Genomic DNA, 21007 nt, shown 5'->3' on the forward strand with positions numbered 1-21007 from the left:
TAGTTTATATCCATTTTTATTAATCACTAATCAAGATCACGTTACATAACTTCCTTCAGTAATGCAGCGTCTTGGAAACAAAAACAAACAGAAATCACATCGTCTGGGTGACCAGATTTTTCAACAGTCATCAGGAATAATTTAGAAATGCTCACCACAGATGGATGCCGGATCATATTCAAGTTACAGTTGTACTTACAACTACAATTTAGAGGCTTGTCCAAGTACAAACTATTTATAAAGTGAATACAGATGAAAGCATTACATTTAAGTACAGAAAAGTCCCCAGTAGAGTTCAACGACACATTATCGAACGGCAACAACCAATCCTAACCATTCTTGATTACTCTAATATCAACAACCAATCCAAACAGTTCATCAGACAGTACCAATCAAAACTAGAGGTTATGGGTAGCATCCATGGCCTTGAGCTAGCCAGAATTTAGCCAGCTAAAAAGGTTAAGAAAACACTAGCCTATCATAGCATGCAGTAGCACTTGATAACAAAATCCGCTTCCACTTAGTGTCTTACTAATACAATAAAGTACGTCATTGGTAAATGTTTTACCTTATTCTGCATTAATAGGGTGTCTCAGAAAACCAAAAAAAAAAAAAAAAAAAAGTATTCTGTCAGATAAGGGTTAAACAAAAAGTGCACAAGAGTCCAGTTGTGTCCTCCTTAAAACCAAGCTGTCTTCAAAGCAATTTCCTATCACGAATTAACGACTTTGACTGTTTTTCAAAGCTTTATGGCATCAGTGACATGAGTCTTAAACTATGTAACAAGAACTACCCCAGGTGTGCAAGCAGTTTATACAAAATCAATATCTAGAAATGCTATTCCTCTGAAATGATAGCGCTTTATTATTCATTTTACTATATAAAATTGAGTCGTAGCAGCTTTACTGAAAGAATACATGAAACAAAAAGCTTTGTATTGCTTATACAATTTGAGAGGTTTCTAAGGATGCTGTCCGTACCCCGTGCTTTTTTTCTTCAATATGCTGAACAGTTGGCAACACTGGCACTGCCATTTTAAAATGTCAGAGTTCTATCTTGTACAGTTCTACATACCATATGATAGGTGCAAACATATATATATAAAAATAAACAAAAACATCCATGTTGACCACATTGTAGTAGATTTGGCTCCTTAGTCAATACAGACTTAGTTGAGTGGCGGTCCAGTCTTCCATCCATCATAGCTGCTCCACAGAAACCTCTTAGGTGTGTGACATATGTCCATACATTGGACCAGAACCGCATCCTGAAAGGCAGCAAAAAAATGTGACAAGCACACAGAATCCAACTGCTCTTCTGTGCTCAAAACACACAACCCTTGAGTACACTCAAGTGGTCCAATGTATCTCAGTTGGTAAAGGGCACATTCCAGCTAGGATAGTGGGGTTGGAATATATGCACCCATGACTAAGTCGCTATGGATAAAAGCGTCTGCTAAATGGCATGTTATTATATCCTTCCATCATCCCCTCCGTCTCTAATTACCACGCTGATTTAAATGGTAAACTAAAATATACAAAACTTAAAATAAAAAAAAAGATGGACATTTCAAAATGTTCACAGTTGCAGCAGGTGGGTGACTAAGGGTCGAAGTCAAGTTGACAAGTTGACGAGCTCGTGGGCCACAAACTGTTTCAAGCGCTCCAGGTACTGTCCGTAGAGCTCGACATCGTTGTGGCCGGCACCTTCCACCCACAGGGGCTCCACGGGCCTCTGGCAGCGCTCGTACAGCGCCAGGCCGTGGGAGAAGTCGATCACCTCGTCTTCCGTCCCGTGGATAACCAGCACCGGAGACGTCACCTTGGAGATCTTGTCAATACTTTGGGAGGCAAGGCGAGGACAGACGCACGCACACAAACACAAAAGAGGAAGGGAACAGTTAGGCAAGTATAATTTCCCCCAATGCTGAAACAGATGACATGAACAGGATTTAAAATGACCCAATGTGGTCATTTCAACAGCAGGCATCTTCCCCTTTTAGCCTTGTCAACAGTGTAATTATCTATAACCTGGTGGCAACCAAGGACCACCAGATGGGGCTATTGAATCTAGAGTGACTCAAACATGACTGCTTTTATGATCTCTGTGTGTGTGTGTCTCTCACTTGGGAAAGGCATCAAAGCAGTAGGTTTTCTTGGTGTCTGGGAAGGCCACTCTCATGCCAGAGGTTAGGGGGGAATGCAGTACGACCGCGGCGCTCTCGTAGCGTGCCGCCAGGTCCACGGACGGGACCGTACCGATACTCTGACCATACACGATCACGTTCTCTGGCCTAATTCCGTACCTGAGGGGAGACACAGAACACCCTCGGGTTAAACATTATCAGCATCAAGGTGGTAAATAATCTAATATGATAAGATCAGGATGATAATGTAGTCACAGATAGTCAGTCTCCATTGACATGATTCAGTCACTACTCAGGTCAGATGTCAATTGGTCAGGAGAAGGTGGAAGTAAAGGATAGGTGTGGGGCCATTGACATGTCAGTAAGACCAAAGAAAAATGAAATACAGAGAAATAAAAAGGAGGTACAGAGCGGTATACGTCACTTTGGATAAAAGTGTCTGCTAAATGGCACAAGCGAGAGACAGAATTCCATAGCTGATTATGGAGAATGTGACCAACACAGCCAGTCATCTGATGATCCTGGCTCTAAACCGTTGCAGGACTGAGAACAAACATTAGTTCTACCCAACCCAGCAACAGCACCTTTATTTAAAAAAAATCAATATATGAAGAGTGCCTTAACACCCAAAAAAGGCAAATGTCTCTAACTACATACACTGACTGTGCTAAAAAAAAAAATAGGCCTACTTTGAAGGAAAATGTACTTCATGCGATTGTGGTATTGTCTCACCTAGCCATCTTAAAGATGAATTAACTAATTGTAAGTCACTCTGGATAAGAGTGTCTACTAAATTACAAAATGTAATCCACTATTCCCTATAAGAAAAATAATCATGGAACAACCTCATTTTCTGATTATTAAAATGAAAATCAGTAACATGCAACTAGTAGGTTTTCAAAACATTTCTCTTTAGAAAGGAGAGTCAAAGAAGCTCCACAAAAACAGCGCATGGGGTGTGTTCATTTGGGCATGTAACAGAAAATGTTTTGCAACCGAAATTAAAAAGAGTATCTTCCCACTTCAGTCTTTTTCCATTTGGTGCATGATGAACAAAGCTTTTGTATTGACGCTTCAGACATCCTCTGCTCCCAGCGAGTGAAATCCAGCCAGGCCAGGCTGTGAACATTGACCCCAGAGTAGGTCATCCAACTGGTTTGAGCGTGACAGCTCAGGCACGTGATGGGGCGGAGGCTCACAGGATGTCAAAGCCAGCCAATAGACTATGTAGGAGTTTCCCCATTTGACAAGGTCCCATAGGAATTAACCTATATAAAATAACTAAAATACTCAGCTGTGTGAGGAATTTAAAACTTCAGCCTGTTCTTTACATGCAACTGTTTTGAGCAGCAGTACCTCAAACATTAGGCCTGGATTTCAACTTTAGCCTATATCAGATACATCGAATCTAGTTACTGGTTTTACTGCCAGGCTATAAAAGGCCGGCCAAAGCATAAAATAGCAAGAGGTTGTCAAAACACACTGATGATAAATTAATCTAAAACATCTGATATACAGTAAAGTCAGGGCTGTAACAGTCGGTCAGGTGATATGAACGTGTGTGTTCTGCCAGGCCAAAAAGGACCAATTTCAGCATGAACTCACTTCACCTCACTGAGCATGCTCCATGGTTACGCAAGCTCTAACACCCCATCAATGTATTCCCTGAGCCGAGACCAATCCAAACTAAATGCAATAGATCCTTTCGCTCCGTCACTCCCACCTCGTATTGTCTAGGGTGGAACTCTTCGCCACTTCTACTAGTGTCACTACTAGGGCTGACCCCAATTAGTCGACATTGTCTTTTGTTTGGAGCCCTCCGCTACCTTGCCTACGCGCAAATGTAGGCATATAAAATTGCCCATTTGGGGATCTGATAGTATTTCTGATTGGCATAACGCACCACCACTAATAACCTGTAGAGCTTCTCAAAGTAATGTTTTCACCTCAAAATAGAAGACTATTCTGTCAATCAATATTATTTATTTTGTCGGGGACAGCCCCAGTCACTACACATGTACGTGGAATCTACTGTGCGATCCCGCTGCATCTCCAGCCGGCCTGATTCCTCCAGGTTTCTTCCTAGGTTCCTGCCTTGTTATTGATTGACTACAGTGACACCACCAATACAGAGGGAGAGAATTATGTTTATTGAAGAGGGACGTCCAAGTAGTCCCTCCCGGTTTGTGTGTTTTCATCCGTTTGGTGCCTATTATACAGTGCATTCAGAAAGTATTCAGACCCGACTTGTGTTATATTATAGCATATTCTAAATGCCCCCCCCCCCCTTTCAAGCTATACACAATACCCCATTCCACAGTAAGGTCCACACACATACAATTTTATTTCATTTGAATGACAAACCAAACATTTACACAAGTATTCAGTGATTACAGCTTTGAGTCTTCTTGGGTATGACACTACAAGCTTGGCACACCTGTATTTGTGGAGTTTCTCCTAATCTTCTCGGCAGATCCTCTCAAGCTCTGTCAGGTTGGATGGGCAGCGTTGCTGCACAGCTATTTTCAGGTCTCTCCAGAGATGTTCGATCGGGTTCAAGTCCAGGCTCTGGCTGGGCCACTCAAGGACATTGCGAGACTTGTCCCAAAGCCAATCGTCTGTTATCTTGGCAGTGTGCTTAGAGTCATTGTCCTGTTGGAAGGTGAACCTTTGCCCCAGTCCGAGGTCCTGAGCACTCTGGAGCAGGTTGTCATCAAGGATCTCTGTACTTTGCTCCGTTCATCTTTCCCTCGATCCTGACTAGTCTCCCCTTCCCTGCCATGTTTCCTCCAGGTACTGTGAACTGGTCACACACAGGTTGTGTTCTATAGATTGTTATAGTGTTAACTATGAAGTTGTTAATGTTCTTAGCTTTTGAAAATAGACAAAAAGATTCTGGGGATGAGCATGAGCATCTTCAATATGTACCACTGTTCCACTTTAGTGCATTTAACAATATGTCACAAGTAAAAGCCTTGTGTAGTGAGTTGAAAATTCCAAGTCTGGAAGGTTAAAAACCACCCTCAGATTAGTATTATTTTTAAAGGAACACTTTACATCTTCCTAATGAATTTCTATAAATACCTGTTATGACAGAGTACACGTTTTTAAAGAACGCCTTCGGTGGAGTAATTGGGATTACAGAAAATGTGCCAGTCTAAGAGAGGCTTATTCTGCCTGTAAGATTTATGGGAAGATCATTTAATTTAACTAGATCTGCATTCATATTGCTGAAAAATTAAATAAAGTTCTTTATAAATTAGTCACTGAAGCATCCTAAGTATTTTATATTGTTTTGTGGTCCACTTAACAAGATTGGGAGTAATTATTTTTCTTATTGCCATTGAGTTTTTTTCCAAGTTAGTTTTATATCCTGTGATTTGAGTATGAGTATTTGAGCATTTTTAAGCAAAGGGGGCATTGAACTTTCAATAAAACACAGCCAGTCAGGTATAAATCAGAAGATCTGCAAATAAGTTTATATTCATGTTTACCAAAACCCATTTTGGGTCATGTAATTCTTTCTGCAAGCGGTTCAATTGCAGGTGCAAACAAGAGGGTGGACCTCCCCATCTTGTGCCCCTTTCTAAATCAATTTCATCATCAGATAATGTATTATATGTGCTTTAGGACATTTCTACCATATTTTTTATTATCAAAATGGATTATTTCAGCTGGAAAGTTGAAAGTTTTGAACAGAAAAGGCCATTCCAGATGGTCAAAAGTTTTTTCTGCATCAATAGCCATTATTGATCAATCTATATGTTATTTTTTTGGGGCGTATTGTATTAAACCGAAACATGTTTGTGTATTTAAGCGTCTTTTTAATAAACCCTGCTATGTATCAAGTCTGGTGAGACTTGCCATTCTATTACTTATAACCTTTGCTATCATTTGATTGTCACATTGTATTCAACTTATGGGCCTCGAATGAGAAAGGGACTCCAGATTTTCATATAACTGAACTGATTTATACATGGAACTACTGCATTGAGTGACGTGTGTAAACAGGAGTCTAATTTGTCCCAAAATACTGAATAGAATTTTAATGGGAAAGCTATCAAATTGTATTTCATGCCAATAATGCAATCTGCGAGAGTGGGGGGGAGAGCGAGAGAGAAAGAAAATAAATTATATCAAGACACCGTTGCCCTAGAGCCCACGAACTACACCTACCTCGGCCTAAACTGTAACACCACAGGTGACTTCCACAAGGCAAGAAGGGCCTTCTACCTATGTCATCAACAGGAACATAAAACGCAACATCCCAAAAAGGATCTGGCCCCCCCCAAAAATGTAATCTGTTATGGAAGGCGGGCACACTTACAAAACAAGAATTCACACAAAAAAAAACACTAGGACTGTGTTTTTTTTTTTTTTTAAAGGGGTGTTACAATTCTGTTCATAAACTTGTTAACATGGATATGGTTCTTAATAAAAACCCATTTGAAACAAGCCATTACACTTTGTTATTATCATGGCATTTCATTATTATTCAGGTTATTACATGAATATTAAAATCAACAAATGTCAGGTTGGAGGGGGATGTCACATTTTTGTATTGATAAAATTAACGGAGTCAAAATAAAGATATGCCAACTGACAAGGTAGGCATTTCTGCATTTTTTTAAAATATACAGATCCTATTGACACAAAACCATTCAAACGAAGTCTGATGGGTTTCGTCCCACTTTTGCCAAAATATTCGCAAGAGTACGCTGTAATGAGAGAAATAATGTAGCCTAAGCTACTGAAAATAGGCCTTTTATAAAGACTTTAAAAAATCATGTCAGGAGCATTTGATTCTTAAAGAGTCCAAACAGGCTACTTTAGGAAACCTTCTGGATGGACATATAGAGAGAGAATCAGTTTACTCACACAAACCCACGTAAAAGCATGCATCAAAGCCAACAGTGTGTCAGAAATATTTGCTTTTCTGGGGGTCGGCTTGATATGGCGACATGAGGGTGTAACATTTCTATCGGAGGAACAATTTTAGGGTTCTCTCACAAAGTTTATAGTTTTAGATTGCAACTGCAATTTGTTTTTTCACAAAAATGATAACCATACAATGTAGCTATTATTAATAATTTTGCAATTAATCAAACCATTGAAATATATTTGACGATTTCCAACAAGCTAGCGATCGAAACGTTTCCGCGTGTGTAGTTAAGTTAGCCTGCTAACGTCTTCATAGCTAGTAGCATGGAATCAGGACATGACCAAACTGTTGCTGAGATAATGATGTTGAAATATCCAAGGAGAGAAAAGGCATTGTTGAAACTCACTCATATGCTTGCAGTGTTAAAAAAAGAAAAGAAAAAAAAGGGGTGAATGTGATTCATACCCAAATACTCCAACCAAGGACCAACTTCCAAAGAAGCTGAGAAGTGAACCATCAATGAGACATCGTCCACATCCTCACCGCTAAAATCAAAGAGCGCAGATGACATCATGGATTTAGTGAAAAAGAACAGTATCATTAACCTGAAGAAAACGATTGATTTCAATGCTGAGGAAGTAAACTCTGAAGCAGCAGAACTCAACATTGAACATTCAGGTTACAAAGCAGGAGAAGAAACTCACTGAAATTGAGTCAAAGTTAAACGAGAATGACCGATATAGTCAGAGATGGAATAGCAGAAAAATCTGATGAGAACATCAAAGCAAGAGTGATATATTCACACACTTCATTTTTTATGGCAGGGAAATTCTCACTGACACTTAATGTCAGCTTGACGGCTATTCATTTTTCCAATCTACGGTACAATGTTATTTGCAATTGGATAAAAAAATATATATATATAATTTAGGTCAACCACTTGCGTGGTGCAAAGGACTGTTTTTATTTGAAACAAGTAAGATCTTTTCTTTTTGTGAGAACCAGATTCATGTGAACGTATACAAGTTTAACATTCTTCATATAGTCACTGTGATAGTGTCAATGGGGGAATAATATTTGATATTAAATCGGTCAGCAGGTGTCACTATTTTAAAAGGCAACTTTAAGGGTTATATATAGAGTCATGAAGCAGATAACACAGGGAGATTGATTATAATATTGGTAGATGTCAACCATGTTCAATTCATTGTTGTAAATACTTATGCTTCCAATAACAATTCAAGTAACTATTTTATTTAGAGACATTGAGAGGAAAATAAGTAAAATTATGTCTAAATTTCCATTGGCCAAAGTAATATGGGTTGGAGATTTTAACACAGTATTACATGATAATCTAGATAGATGGCCTAAGGATTGTAATTCTGTTTATGAGAAAGACATATATTCCAAGGTTAGGTGTTCTAGATATTTGGAGACATAAGAACCCAGATAAGATTATACCAAAGATGTAGCTATACAATCCTGTATTGATTTCTGGCTGATATCTGAAGATATGGCTGACAAGGTTGATACAGTCTCGATTGAACCATCGATTTTAACAGACCAAAGGGATCTGAATAAAGATAAATATGCATGGTTTGTCAAAAAAATAAAATTAAAAGGTTACTGGAAAATAAATGAGAATTTACTAGAGAATTAAGTATTTAAGAAGGAAGTAGTAGGAATTATTGATAAATACTGGAATTGTGCCTGTGTTATGAATACGTTTGGAAGTTACTGGGAGATAATGAAATTTGGAAAGGCTTTTGGCTATTTGAAAGGGGAAAGAAATTGCTTGTGCCAAGAGAGAGAAGGAATATGACAAAGGGAATAATGGATTTTACAACAAAAAAAATAAACTAAACGAATTACTGGAGCTATCTTCATTGCAAATGCAGTTAGAATGTATCTACGAGGAAAAGGCCCGGGGAGCGTTTGTAAGATCAAGACGAAAATGGATGGTAGAGGGAGAGAAAAATACAAAATATTTCTTTAATTTAGAAAAAAAGGCAGGTGAAGAGACTTCCATATGTACATTTATTATTAATACTCCCAATGAAAATCCAAAAGAAATCTCAGCATGTTGCCCAGTTTTATCAGAATCTGTATACATCAGCACAGCCAACATCCAATATGTTGGCTTTTCTTAGACAATGTAGCAAACATTGCTAAGAAGATAAATAATGATTTTAGGGATTTTTGTGATGAGTTATGTGAAATTGAGATACGACTATTAAAAGCCTTAATAAGTCCCCTGAAAATGGTTTAATAAGCAAGTTTTAGAAAGCATTCAATAATAAATGGACTCCTTTCATTCTTGCCATGTTTCAAGAATCAATAGAAAAAGGAGAGTTAACGGCTTCCTTAAAGCAAGGTGTAATTACTTTGATTCCCAAACCTAATAAGGATACTCTTTATATAGACAACTGGAGACCCATTAAGCGTTGAACAATGATGGGAAATTATTTGCCCTTGTATTTGCTAAGAGGTTGAAACAAGGCTTGCTTCATAATTTATGAAGAACAATCTGGTTTTATGCATGGTCGACACATTAGTAATAACGTCAGGTTGATCTTAGATATGACTGACTATAATGACCTCATCCTTGATGATCGTTCTCTTACATTTGTTGATTTTTATAAAGCTTTTGACACTGTAGAACATGAGTTTATGTTCAAAGCAATACGTTTTTTGGGGTTTGGTGACTTTTTTTTTAAAGCAGTCCAAACTTTATATAGTGGTTGTACTTGCTCTGTAAAATTAGCTCACGGGACATCCCAAAGATTTGATATTGGCCGTGGCATTAGGCAGGGCTGCCCAATTATTCCCTTTTTATTGGTTACTCAAATTATGGCTCTTTAAATCAAGAAAGGGAATTTAAGGTGTTTAAGCACTTGGCAATGAATTTAAACTGTCAACTGGCTGATGATACCACCATATTTTTAAGAGTCAGAATTGAGGTTTCTAAAGCAGTTTCCTGTATTGAAGACTTTTCCTTGGTTTAGGGTTTGAAAATTCATATCAATAAGTCAGTCTTATTTCCACTCAAGGATTGTGTTTCACAGGAAGTACATGGTATTCCAATTAAAGATAAGGTAACTTATCTTGGAATGTGCAAGAATGAAAAACAAAGGAGGAGTGAATTGAACTTTAACCCCATTATTGAGAAAACAAAGAAATTGAACATGTGGTTGATGAGATATTTCGTTTTATGGTCGGGTTTTATTATCCAAAGCTGAAGGGTTATCCAGATCGGTTTATGTCTTGTTATCACTTGGCTTACCCACCAAAATTGTAAAGGACTTAGATAAGATTATAATTTTATTTGGAGGAACAAGCCTCCATCTACAAAAAGATATTCTCCCTAATACCTAAGAACAAGGAGGTCTTAGATTTCAATACTCTAAATAATACTTTTAAAATAAATTGGATTCTGAAGTATGTTGAACCAGAACAGTATTTGGAATATCTTCCCTAAGTATTTATTTGACTGTTGGTGGTTTAGAATTTTTGCTTCAATTGTAATTTTGATGTTGAGAAAATCCCAGTTAAGTTAACCAAATTCCATAAGCAGGCAATTTTAGCTTGGATGTTAGTGTATAAACTATTCCCCCCCACAGATAGTTTATATGGAACAACAAAGATATACGATGCCAGTTACTGAATGAGGATGATATCGACTCTCAAATGGGGAATGTCTTGATAAGTTTAAAATTCCAATAACCCAGAAAGAATATGCAATTGTTTTTTTTATGCGAATCCAGGGGGGTAGCTCTTAAATTCCTCAATGGTCAATGTAACAGATTTACATGAAAATATTAATTGCCAATATTAACATCAAAGATAAAAATTTATTAATAAACAGATTAGGAATATTGTTTGTGATACTACAATTCCCTCAGCAAGATTCTTTTGGTCAAATATCTATGGTGATATACAAAAGGGGGTAAAGCATGGAAAATTGCTAACACATATTGTATCAGTAACAAAGTAAAGGAACGTTCATTTAAGAATAACATAGAATTTATCCTGTGAAACATGTTTTGGAAAGATTCAAGCTGAATATAACTGATTTCTGTGGAATGGAGATGGGGCGGCAGGGTCGCCTAGTGGTTAGAGCGTTGGACTAGTAGCAAGTTAAAACCCCTAAGCTGACAAGGTACAAATCTGTTGTTCTGCCCCTGAACAGGCAGTTAACCTAGGCAGTCATTGAAAATAAGAATTTGTTCTTAACTGACTTGCCTGGTTAAATAAAAAGTATAAAAAGAGACAATTTTGCATGTGTTTTTCCTGTATTTATAGTATAATTTTGTTAAAGAAAATAAATATGACCAGTTGTACTATTTAATGGTTTATGTCAGAAATTCTGATAAAGATGTAGTATATTTAAATGAACTGCTAATACTAGGTAAATTTCATATTCACAAATGGTCCAATTCAAAACTTGTTTAAACTCATTTATAAAGTTATGGCACTACTTTAACTAAAATAAAAACAAAAAGGCAATTAAAACTTGTATTATTAATGAATAGGATTTTTTTGTTTAGGATTCCTGGCAATGTAAATAGTTTGTATGTGACTATTCCTCTTTTATTTAAAATATATATTTTTTAAATATTATATATACCCACATTTGCTTTTCTTGACAACATTAAAAACACCTAGGACTGCCTTAGCCTACCTTCAGAAAACCTATAAGATAATGAAATTGACAAGGAAATGAAGGGGACAGCTATGCTTATTGTATGAAGATGAAATTGACAATGATTCAAATAGAAACAAACACACGTCCATAGAAAAATGGCCATAAGCCCATTTATCAGCGACACCGATTAGAGGGGGAGTGTGTTGGAAAGACTTTTCAAATACTGTGAGGAACTATGATTTGAATGTATGTGTAAAACATTTATACAAGGGCTTCATTCATTCAGTGTGAGGTGAAGGGAAAAAAAATAATAGAAAAATGACTGAAGCCTAGCTAGGTACTTCCCTACATTTGTGAGAAGCAGGCCAGGTACTTCCATGCGTGCATATTCCATCAACATTAAGAGGACTTGTTGCATATTAATGTCTTCATCCATAACACGTTATTCAATTAAAGTCACAGCCATAACAAAAAAAAACAATGGAGAACTTGCATGCAGATTTCTGCAAAAATATACACAAAACCCCAAACAATGCAAGCAGAGCAGAATTAGGACCATCTGGAAGTTTTCAAAATCCAGAAGAGCTGTTAAATTCTACATCCACCTAAAAGGAAGCAACGCCCACATTCCACCAAAGTCCTCACCTACAGTGAGAGATGGATGAACTTAGAGATGAGTCTCCTCAGCCAGCTGGTTCTGAGGCACTTTGTTCACAAATACAAATAGACCACAGAGCCCAAAGGACAGCAACACAATTAGACACAACCAAATTATGAGAAACCAAAAAAATATCATTATTTGACACACTAGAAAAGAACCATCCCACCCCCAAAAAAACAGCAAATTGGAATGCTACCTGGACCTAAACAGAGAGTACAGTGGCATAATACCTGACCACTGTGACTGACCCAGAATTATTGAATATGTACAGACTGTGCAAAACCTTGCTATTGAGAGTCACCTGGCTCGAGAGAAGACAGGTTATGTGCCCACAAAATGAGGGGGAATCTGATCTGCCCTCCCTAACATCCTGCCAAATGTGTAACCACATTAGAGATACATATTTCCCACAGAGCCACAATGTGAAAACAAATCTAACATTGATAAAATCCCCATCTCTTAGCCCGAAATTCCACACTGTGCAATCACGTCAGCAATATTTGTGGCCAATTGCCATGAGAAAAGGGCAACCAGTGGAACACAATAATTCTAAATAGTAAATAACACAAATAGCAGAATGTAAGTAAACAGATATTGGTACTAGAACTATTTGAACATTGCTAAAACACTGTACATAGTGAATATTATAACACTTGAAATGTATTTCTCTTTTTGAAACCAAGTAGTGCAACATTAACTTAAGTTATTTGTTGATGTTGCTTTGAGTGTTCTCACTTATGTTGATTTCACTTGCTTTGGCAATGCAAATGTTTTTCCCATGCCAATAAAGCCCCTTTGAATAGAAAATTGAGAGAGCGAAAACTAGAGAAAGAGAGAGGAAGTAGGCTAAGCGAGCGAGTGAGCAAATGTAAGGGAAGAAAGAAAGGAAGAACAGAACTGACAGGAGAGCTCAAGGAGGAAGCAGTCAGGCTATAAGCAAATTCAGTCTTGTGTACTTTGTGTTCTGTACTATTTTTCCCACTTAAGAGGACCTGATGCTACATACCCGACTGTACATTAGTAATAGCTGCTCCCAGCAGTGGAGGCTGCTGAGAGGATGGATCATAATAATGTCTTAAATGGTGTCAATGGAATGTTTGATACCATTCCATTGACTCCATTGCAGACATTATGAGCCGTCCTCTCCTCAGCAGCCACCACTGGCTCCCAGTCATGTCAATCGGAACTGAAGATTGAGTGGTTACCCTCAGACGGAGGACACTACTGCCATTGTGTGCAGGGCATTGTCGCCCCATACCAAATGACTTTACGAACCACGAGTTAATAAAACCACTTACTGTGTGGGTTGCCCTATGTTGTGTGTGTGCGCGTGCGCGTGCGTTCAATGCTGGAGAAGAGACCTTCATTTTGTCTCCAATCAATAATATGATTGATTAGGAAGTTCGTCGTTTTCACTTCCTGGGGCACAGGCTATTGCCGGGGTTGCATTGGGTCTCAGTAGAGATCCTATAAAATTCTGTCTGAAACCTCACTGGAGATCTGTTGCTAGGCTACCAGTCAATATTAGACTTAGGAGGATTGACTGCTGGAACACCTCCAAGTCCAAGTGAAAAGAAAATTATACAGCACTATTCTATAGGAGTGGACAGCCCTCCCAACCACAGCAGGCTCACACTGAGAAAACAAAACCCTTTCAGTTCCAGAATCTCACAAACGGGTGGCAACAATTTCACAAACAGTGTATACTAAACACTGAACGTGCCATCCTACTTGCGTACACAACGCAATCACACCCTTCTTATGAAAGCAATTTCGATAAAGTGGTCTTATCTAGGACATGGTTCGTTAAACAGGTTGTCCTCTGTCCATCCCAGTCCGGATCTCAGCCTACTTTCCTCGTCCCTATAGTCTCCCTCTCTCTGGGTGGTGAAGAGAGCAGATGGTGTTACTGACACACCCAGGTGTGGGGCCTCAATGCCTTAACACAGATACTGGCTGTACGCCCTATACCCTAGGACAATATGCAACAATAAAGAGTGTGTGTACACACCGGCAAAGCGGTCTGCTGACGGTGTGGGACACACCTTCTGACTCATGACTGAGTCACCCGACTACTCAGGTAAAAAAAGTTTTTTTTTTTTTTAAAAGACGACCTCACCCTACACCAAAACATACAACACACACACACACACACACACACACACACACACTAGGGCTGTCCCCGACTAAATAAGATCTTAGTCGACCAAGAGAGTTATCTGCTCTTTCGACCAATTTATTGGTCTACATTTAAATAAAACTTGTATTTTTCCATATATTGAACATGTCTGATGCTTTAAGCACACTGTTTGATTAAATAATTAAGAAAAACTACTAGAGGGAGTACGAACAGCAATTGATTTGATTGTGCAGGGCTCAGAATTGCTGCGCTGTGTTTAAAAAAACAGCGAGTGACTAGAACCCGTTGTCTCCCTCCTCCCTGCTGCAGCGACCACCATAGAACAGCAAAGTGTTCATCCCACTGTCAGTGTTGCTGAAACAGCAACATAATTACAGTCATTTGACTGAAAAGCTCTGTACCGAAATCATTCATTTGTTGAGGAAAAACATTCCCTATTCCCTCAACCGTGGCTCGCTTCACGTGACACATATGTATCACATGCACATGACCAAAGGCCGAGTCGCACAGGACTCGTATTACCAGAGAACGTTGGTCATGTAATCATTTCTCCAGAATGTTTGTTATTCCAGAGGACGATTCAGATGGGATTTGTTTTAGTTTTTTTTTTTTTTAACTGCCCCCTGTAATTCTTATTTCTGGTCAATAAATTGACAGTTATGACAGAAGCCTGGAGGTTTTTATTCTAGGAATAAATATAATTATTTTAACATGTTGAGGGGTTAGGGCCACACTGATAACTTGAGCTTGGTTCCCAAGTTTCGAAACCATCTTTGGTTTACTGTTGCTATAATATTTTAATTGAGGAAGTGTGATCATAAATCATCAGGATATTTTGGTGATCTTCAGTTCAGATGTGAACTAAATGCAATTGAGATGCATTTTAACGCTATGGATGTGAAAGTTAAATAATAATTTACAAACATTTAGGCCAGTTGTATTCTGCTTTAATATCTAGTAACAGCAAGGGTTGAATTAAATAGGCTTAGGATTCTTTACTGATGCATTTGACAAGATTCAATTCAGACGCACAAAACAAACAAAAGCATTCAATGTCAGAGTTCATATAGGAATGTCCTACATGAAGCCTAAGTTAATGCGCAGCACTTAGTTCAATTTATCGAATTCGTTATTGTTTTCTTGCGCAAACACCTGTCAAACACTTCTTTCAACACAGGAATGTCGATTTGCACAGGACTAGTATTATGAGAGGACCATGGAGTTGCCCCCCAGTTTTTTTTTTTATTCTGGCTGGAATAGTTACTCTCCTGCCATGTAAAGATTACTGACGGGCCTATCGAGTGGCACAGTGTTCTAAGGCATTGCAGTGTTAGCTGTGCCACTAGAGATCCTGGTTCGAGTCCAGGCTCTGTCGCAGCCAGACGTGACCCGGGAAGATCCACTGGGCGGCGCACAATTGGCCCAGCATCATCCGGGTTAGGCCTGCAGGGATGTCCTTGTCCCATCGCGCTCTAGGGACTCCTGTGGCTGGCCAGGCGCATGCACGCTGGCACGGTCGCCAGGTGTACAGTGTTTCCTATGACACATTGATGTGGCTGGCTTCCGGATTAAGCGGGCATTTTGTCAAGAATCAGTGTGGCTTGGACACACAGCTCGACCTTTGCCTCTCCCGAGTCCGTAAGGGAGTTGCAGCGATGGGACAATTTGATACCACGAAATCGGGGAGAAAAAAACACAATTACTGACTGGCAGATTCGGACGGGGCTAAAATTACAGATGTGGTGTTTTGTGCTCATAATTACATTACCCGACCTCCCCCAGTAAAACTAATCCCATCCGAAGAGGGCACAATAGGGCCTGGAGAAGGTTGATCAAGGATCTCTTGACTTTGCGCCGTTCATCTTTCCCTTGACCCTGACTAGTTTCCCAGTCCCAGTCCACAGCATAATGCTGCCACCACCATGCGTCATGCTTGGCATTCTGGCCAAAGAGTTCAATCTTGGTTTCATCAGACCAGATTATGTTTTTTCCCGTCATGGACTGAGAGTCCTTTAGTTGCCTTTTGGCAAACTCCATGCAAGCGGTCATGCGCCTTTTTACTGAAGAGTGGCTTCGGTCTGCAGAGATGGGAGAATCTTCCAGAAGGACATCCATCTCCACAGAGGAACTCTGGAGCTCTGTCAGTGACCATCGAGTTCTTGGTCACCTCCCTGACCAAGGCCCTTCTCCCCTGATTGTGCAGTTTGGCGGGGATGCAAGCTCTAGGAAGAGTCTTGGTGGTTCCAAACTTCTTCCATTCTTTAAAATTGTCACTCTGACAGAGCTCCAGAGTTCCTCTGTGTTCTTGGGGACCTTCAATACTGCAGACATTCTCCTCACTTTTGTTAGACAATAAGGCAAGGGCTGTTTCATCTCCTCATTCTATTGCTGCCCCCGCCGCATTGATCAACACTAATATGAAGTTAACCTTGTTATTATGCACATAGCAACATGGTCTAGGAAAAGGCACCAATTCAACAGCGCAATGAGTTTCAGAACCGTGGACAGTGACCACTAACCAACCCGGGACAAAGCACATTTATTTTATAACACAATAATACATTTTTTTAGTGTTGCACCATTGTTCTTACGTAACAAAGATATATAATTTCAGTGGCATGCTTTAGACTGATCCCCATGGCCTCCACAATGGATCAGTCCACTCAGACAGGTGTCTTGTATAGAGGTGGGACGATTAATTAGGGCCGATTTCGAGTTCTCATAACAAAAACAAATAAAAATAATTAGGTAAATCTGCATTTTTGGAAGGCGATTATTTTGCAATCCACGAGGAGACTGAGTGGCAGGCTGACCACCTGTTACGCAAGTGGAGCATCAAAAGGACCTTGTGGCTGCAAGGAGCCAAGGTAAGTTGCTAGCTAGCATTAAACTTATCTAACAAGAAAATACACATGGTTGATGATATTACTAGGTTAACTAGCATGTCCTGCGTTATAATCAATGCGGTGCCTGTTAATTAATCATCGAATCACAGCCTACTTCAACTTCGTCAAACGGGTGAGGATTTAACAAAAGCGCATTCGTGAAAAAAAAAAAAAAAAGCACAATCGTATAAGAATTACAACCTAAATTCTTAACTGGGTATATTGAAGACTCATGTTAAAAAGAACCACCAGCTTTCATATATTTTCATGTTCTGAGCAAGGAACATAAACTTTAGCTTTCTTACATGGCACATAATACACTTTTATTTTCTCCATCAATGTTTTTGCATTATTTAAACCAAATTGAACATGTTTCATTATGATTGAATAAATAAAATCTGTTTTATATGAAGTTTAAAAAAAAAAATTTTTAAAGTGTTAATTCAGTATTGTTGTAATTCCCATTACTACAAATATTTAAAATAAAATATATATGTAAAAAGACAAATAAAGGGCTTTTTTGGTCCTCCAATAATCAGTATCGGCGTTGAAAAATCATAAAATCGGTCAACCTCTAATAGACATGCCATTAAATTACTATAGTATTCTAATTCTGTTCATCTTTATCATATCTGCATCTAAAAATTTTACAAGTTTCCCCACTATCTGAACTCAGTGAGTTTAGTAGTGTGAAGGTTTGTATTGTGATCAGACGATTGGAATAACAGAGGCATGTTGTCTGTCAAACACAGGGCAGTGAAACACACCAAGATGATTCATGTTATTTAAAAGGAGGCCAGGGCTCCCTGTAGAACAGAACAATAATACATGCCCCGTGGATACTTGGGGCAAGCAGTGGCATGGAGAGTCAATCTAAGTAACATAATGAAGGGGGAAAAATATATATAATTCTGTCAGTTTAAGCTAGTATTTTGCATGGGCTGCGTCTCAATACAAAGCATCCGCTTATGTCGGCCTTCCGCATGTGTGGTGGAAGGTGGCCGAGCTACATCGGTGTTTGTCAGACCATGAGACATCCCATGAATTGGTCTTCTCACAATAACATCTGTAGCATAAATATTTTTTTTTTATACCCAGAAGGGTCCTAAAATTCCAACTCAAATAGCTAAATGACCTATGGTATGATCATCTTAAAACAATTCCACAGGTGCCTGGGTCAAACACCACTTTGCCAGTTCAACACATAAGCATAATATAGTCAAATGTCCTTACTTTCATAATGAATTCATAATCACATCATACTGAAATGTAAGACTAGTAGCAATCAGACAGGTTTCTCAGCCCTAGCTACAGTATTACCTGCTGTATGTAGACTCGTCTCTGTATGATAATAGTTTCCTGTTTAACTTGACTCTCTCCCCCTCCCCCCCAAGGAGGCCTATTATATGGAGGACCACTTATTCTAGTCAATGTCATTATGGTGGGCAATTTGGGCCTAAGTGACACTTGGTGTGAGTCACTCTTTTCTCTGTCTTTCTCCTTGTGTGTTTGGATGTTCCATCTTTCCTGACTCATTTGTTTGTTACTTTGATTTGCCGTCAGGATGCAGGAAATAAATCTGGATTCACTTTTATTCCACCCCCCCAAAAAAATGGTGCATAAACAAAGCCACAAACAAAATATCCAGCTTAAAACATCTCATATGCTAAGACACAGGGAAGCTGTGTGTGTTAGTATAGGACCCCACCAGAGACCAAGAGCTGTCGACAAGAGAAAACAGACAGAGGGAGAGGGGATGTCATAGAGGACAAAGGGCGGAAGAGAGGAGAGTGAGAGGGGATGTCATAGCGGACAAAGGGCAGAAGAGAGGAGAGTGTTGAGACTAGAGGTTTCATGGGGATCAATTCATTGAGATGGATAAATGGAAGGCCAAAAGGATGGCTTAGAAGAACCAGTGAACAGAAAACCATTGCCTATGGGGCGGACGGGTAGAGGAGACACCATAGCCTACACATTTTCAATCATCATAATGAACAAGAAAAGTTGTCCCCACCTTGCTTTCCAACCTAGGGCGTATAAGCCATGGAGCGAGCTGAAGGTGGAAAGACAGTCAACAACTCTTGGTAGGAAACAACAACGTCAGACAGCTACTCCTCCACCATCACCTCCGCCCCCTGGTCCCTTTACTTACCGTGTCCTGAGGGAGTGCCAGGCGGCGTCCACGTCGGCGTACAGGTTCTTTTCCGAGGGTTTCCCCGAGCTGGCCCCGTAGCCAGAGTAGTCGTAGGAGAAGACGTTGCAGTTGATGCGTGAGCCCAGGCCGATGTAGAAGCTGCTCATCTGGCCCAGGTCCACGGCGTTGCCGTGCGAGAAGAGGAGCGTGAAGCGGGCACTGGGCGAGCAGCGCACAAACATGCAGGCGATGCGGTTTCCACGCGAAGTGCGCGTCATGAAGCACTCGATGGCGTCCTTCTCACGTGCCGAGTACTGCCAGTCTGCTCGCTCAGACAGGTGCAGGGTCCAGCGACTGCCGCTCTCGTCACACAAGAGGGTGTAGGTGGGCTCCGGGGGCAGGAAGGCCAGCTTGGAGGTGATCTTGCTGGGGCATGGAGGACAGCAGAATAGGCAGCACAGCTCACTCAGGGACAAGTGGTTCATCCTCAAACCCTGCTGGGGCAAGGGAGGGGGGGGCATTACCATTTACTGCTCATCATTCACAATTACTAAAAAAGGTATCATTGCCATGGCACATTAAATAGCCAACACTTGCATGATCTCCCCAAGACGGAGGACAAATGAGAGGGTTTAAGGTGCACGCGTGTTTACATGTGGTTAGGCTAATTGTACACCTCATATCTCTTATCCAGCCCAGTGCACAAGCACACCCCAGTTATTGATGGCCATTTTGAAAGTATGCTCAGACACACAGCTGTGACTCACAGCTGAGTCTCGACCACTGATGTATTACTCGCTCCACAAACAGACCAACAACCCACCATGAGTCACACATGTTATAGCGTATAACCAGATTTCACCTCTGCTTAAACTCTAACTGATAAACAGAAAGCCTGTATCTAAAACATTTTAAGGTTAAACATGTATTTTTGGTTCGGCGAACCCTGAGAAGAGTCGAGCCCGAAGGTTTAGGCTACTAGGCTGGTGTGCAGGGATTCTCAAAGTTCTCTATCCACCCTGACTTGTTAAGTGGGAAATGCACATGAACTCCCCTAGGCTTGCCCTCAACAAAGCTGCTTTTACATACATGCAGAAGAGAATCAATAGTGTATGGCCTTCCTTGGCCCTGGGATCAGTCGACAGCTATAGTACTGATGAGGATTTAATCTGTCTGCCTCAAAGTTTCTTGCTACGGTGAGTACATAGAGTAGCTTTTCCAATGCCTCCTCTGTCCCAGGCTTGCTTTCAGAAATAACTTTTAGTTGGGTTTATAAGAGCCTGTTGGTCAGCTCCTTTGTGATGATCCGTCTGCACTGCCTGTTGTTTCAATGATGTCCTATCAAAATGTCCCTCTGGAGAAGTGGCTAGTTGTTTAATGTATTCTTGGAACCACACATGCTTTAAGAAAAGATATTGGTGTCATTTGTATTCCCTCACTGACACTTGGAAATGTATGTTTCTCAATCTCCAGTCCTGACTGGTCCATTTAGTCAGTTCTCAAGTGCTAATTTT

At 39.9% G+C, this 21007-nt stretch overlaps 1 protein-coding gene across 4 annotated transcripts in view; it reads right to left on the minus strand.

Moving 5' to 3' along the window:
* Nucleotides 1–21007, minus strand: part of LOC112263239 (alpha/beta hydrolase domain-containing protein 17B) — a 25219-nt gene continuing 4212 nt past the window's right edge. For 2 of the 4 annotated variants that reach the window (XM_024439295.2, XM_024439293.2), the window contains exons 2-4: nt 19512–19987; nt 2126–2305; nt 1–1840 (exon numbers count right to left, since the gene is read on the minus strand). In XM_024439295.2, the coding sequence (XP_024295063.1) occupies nt 1615–1840; nt 2126–2305; nt 19512–19978 (873 nt within the window). In that variant the 5' untranslated portion in view covers nt 19979–19987 and the 3' untranslated portion in view covers nt 1–1614. Of the gene's footprint in view, nt 1841–2125; nt 2306–19511; nt 19991–21007 lie in introns of all 4 variants that reach the window. The other 2 variants (XM_042330618.1, XM_024439294.2) reach the window with 1 other exon arrangement.

Source organism: Oncorhynchus tshawytscha, linkage group LG12 (assembly GCF_018296145.1).
Source record: "Oncorhynchus tshawytscha isolate Ot180627B linkage group LG12, Otsh_v2.0, whole genome shotgun sequence".
NCBI classification, from domain to species: Eukaryota; Metazoa; Chordata; class Actinopteri; order Salmoniformes; family Salmonidae; genus Oncorhynchus; species Oncorhynchus tshawytscha.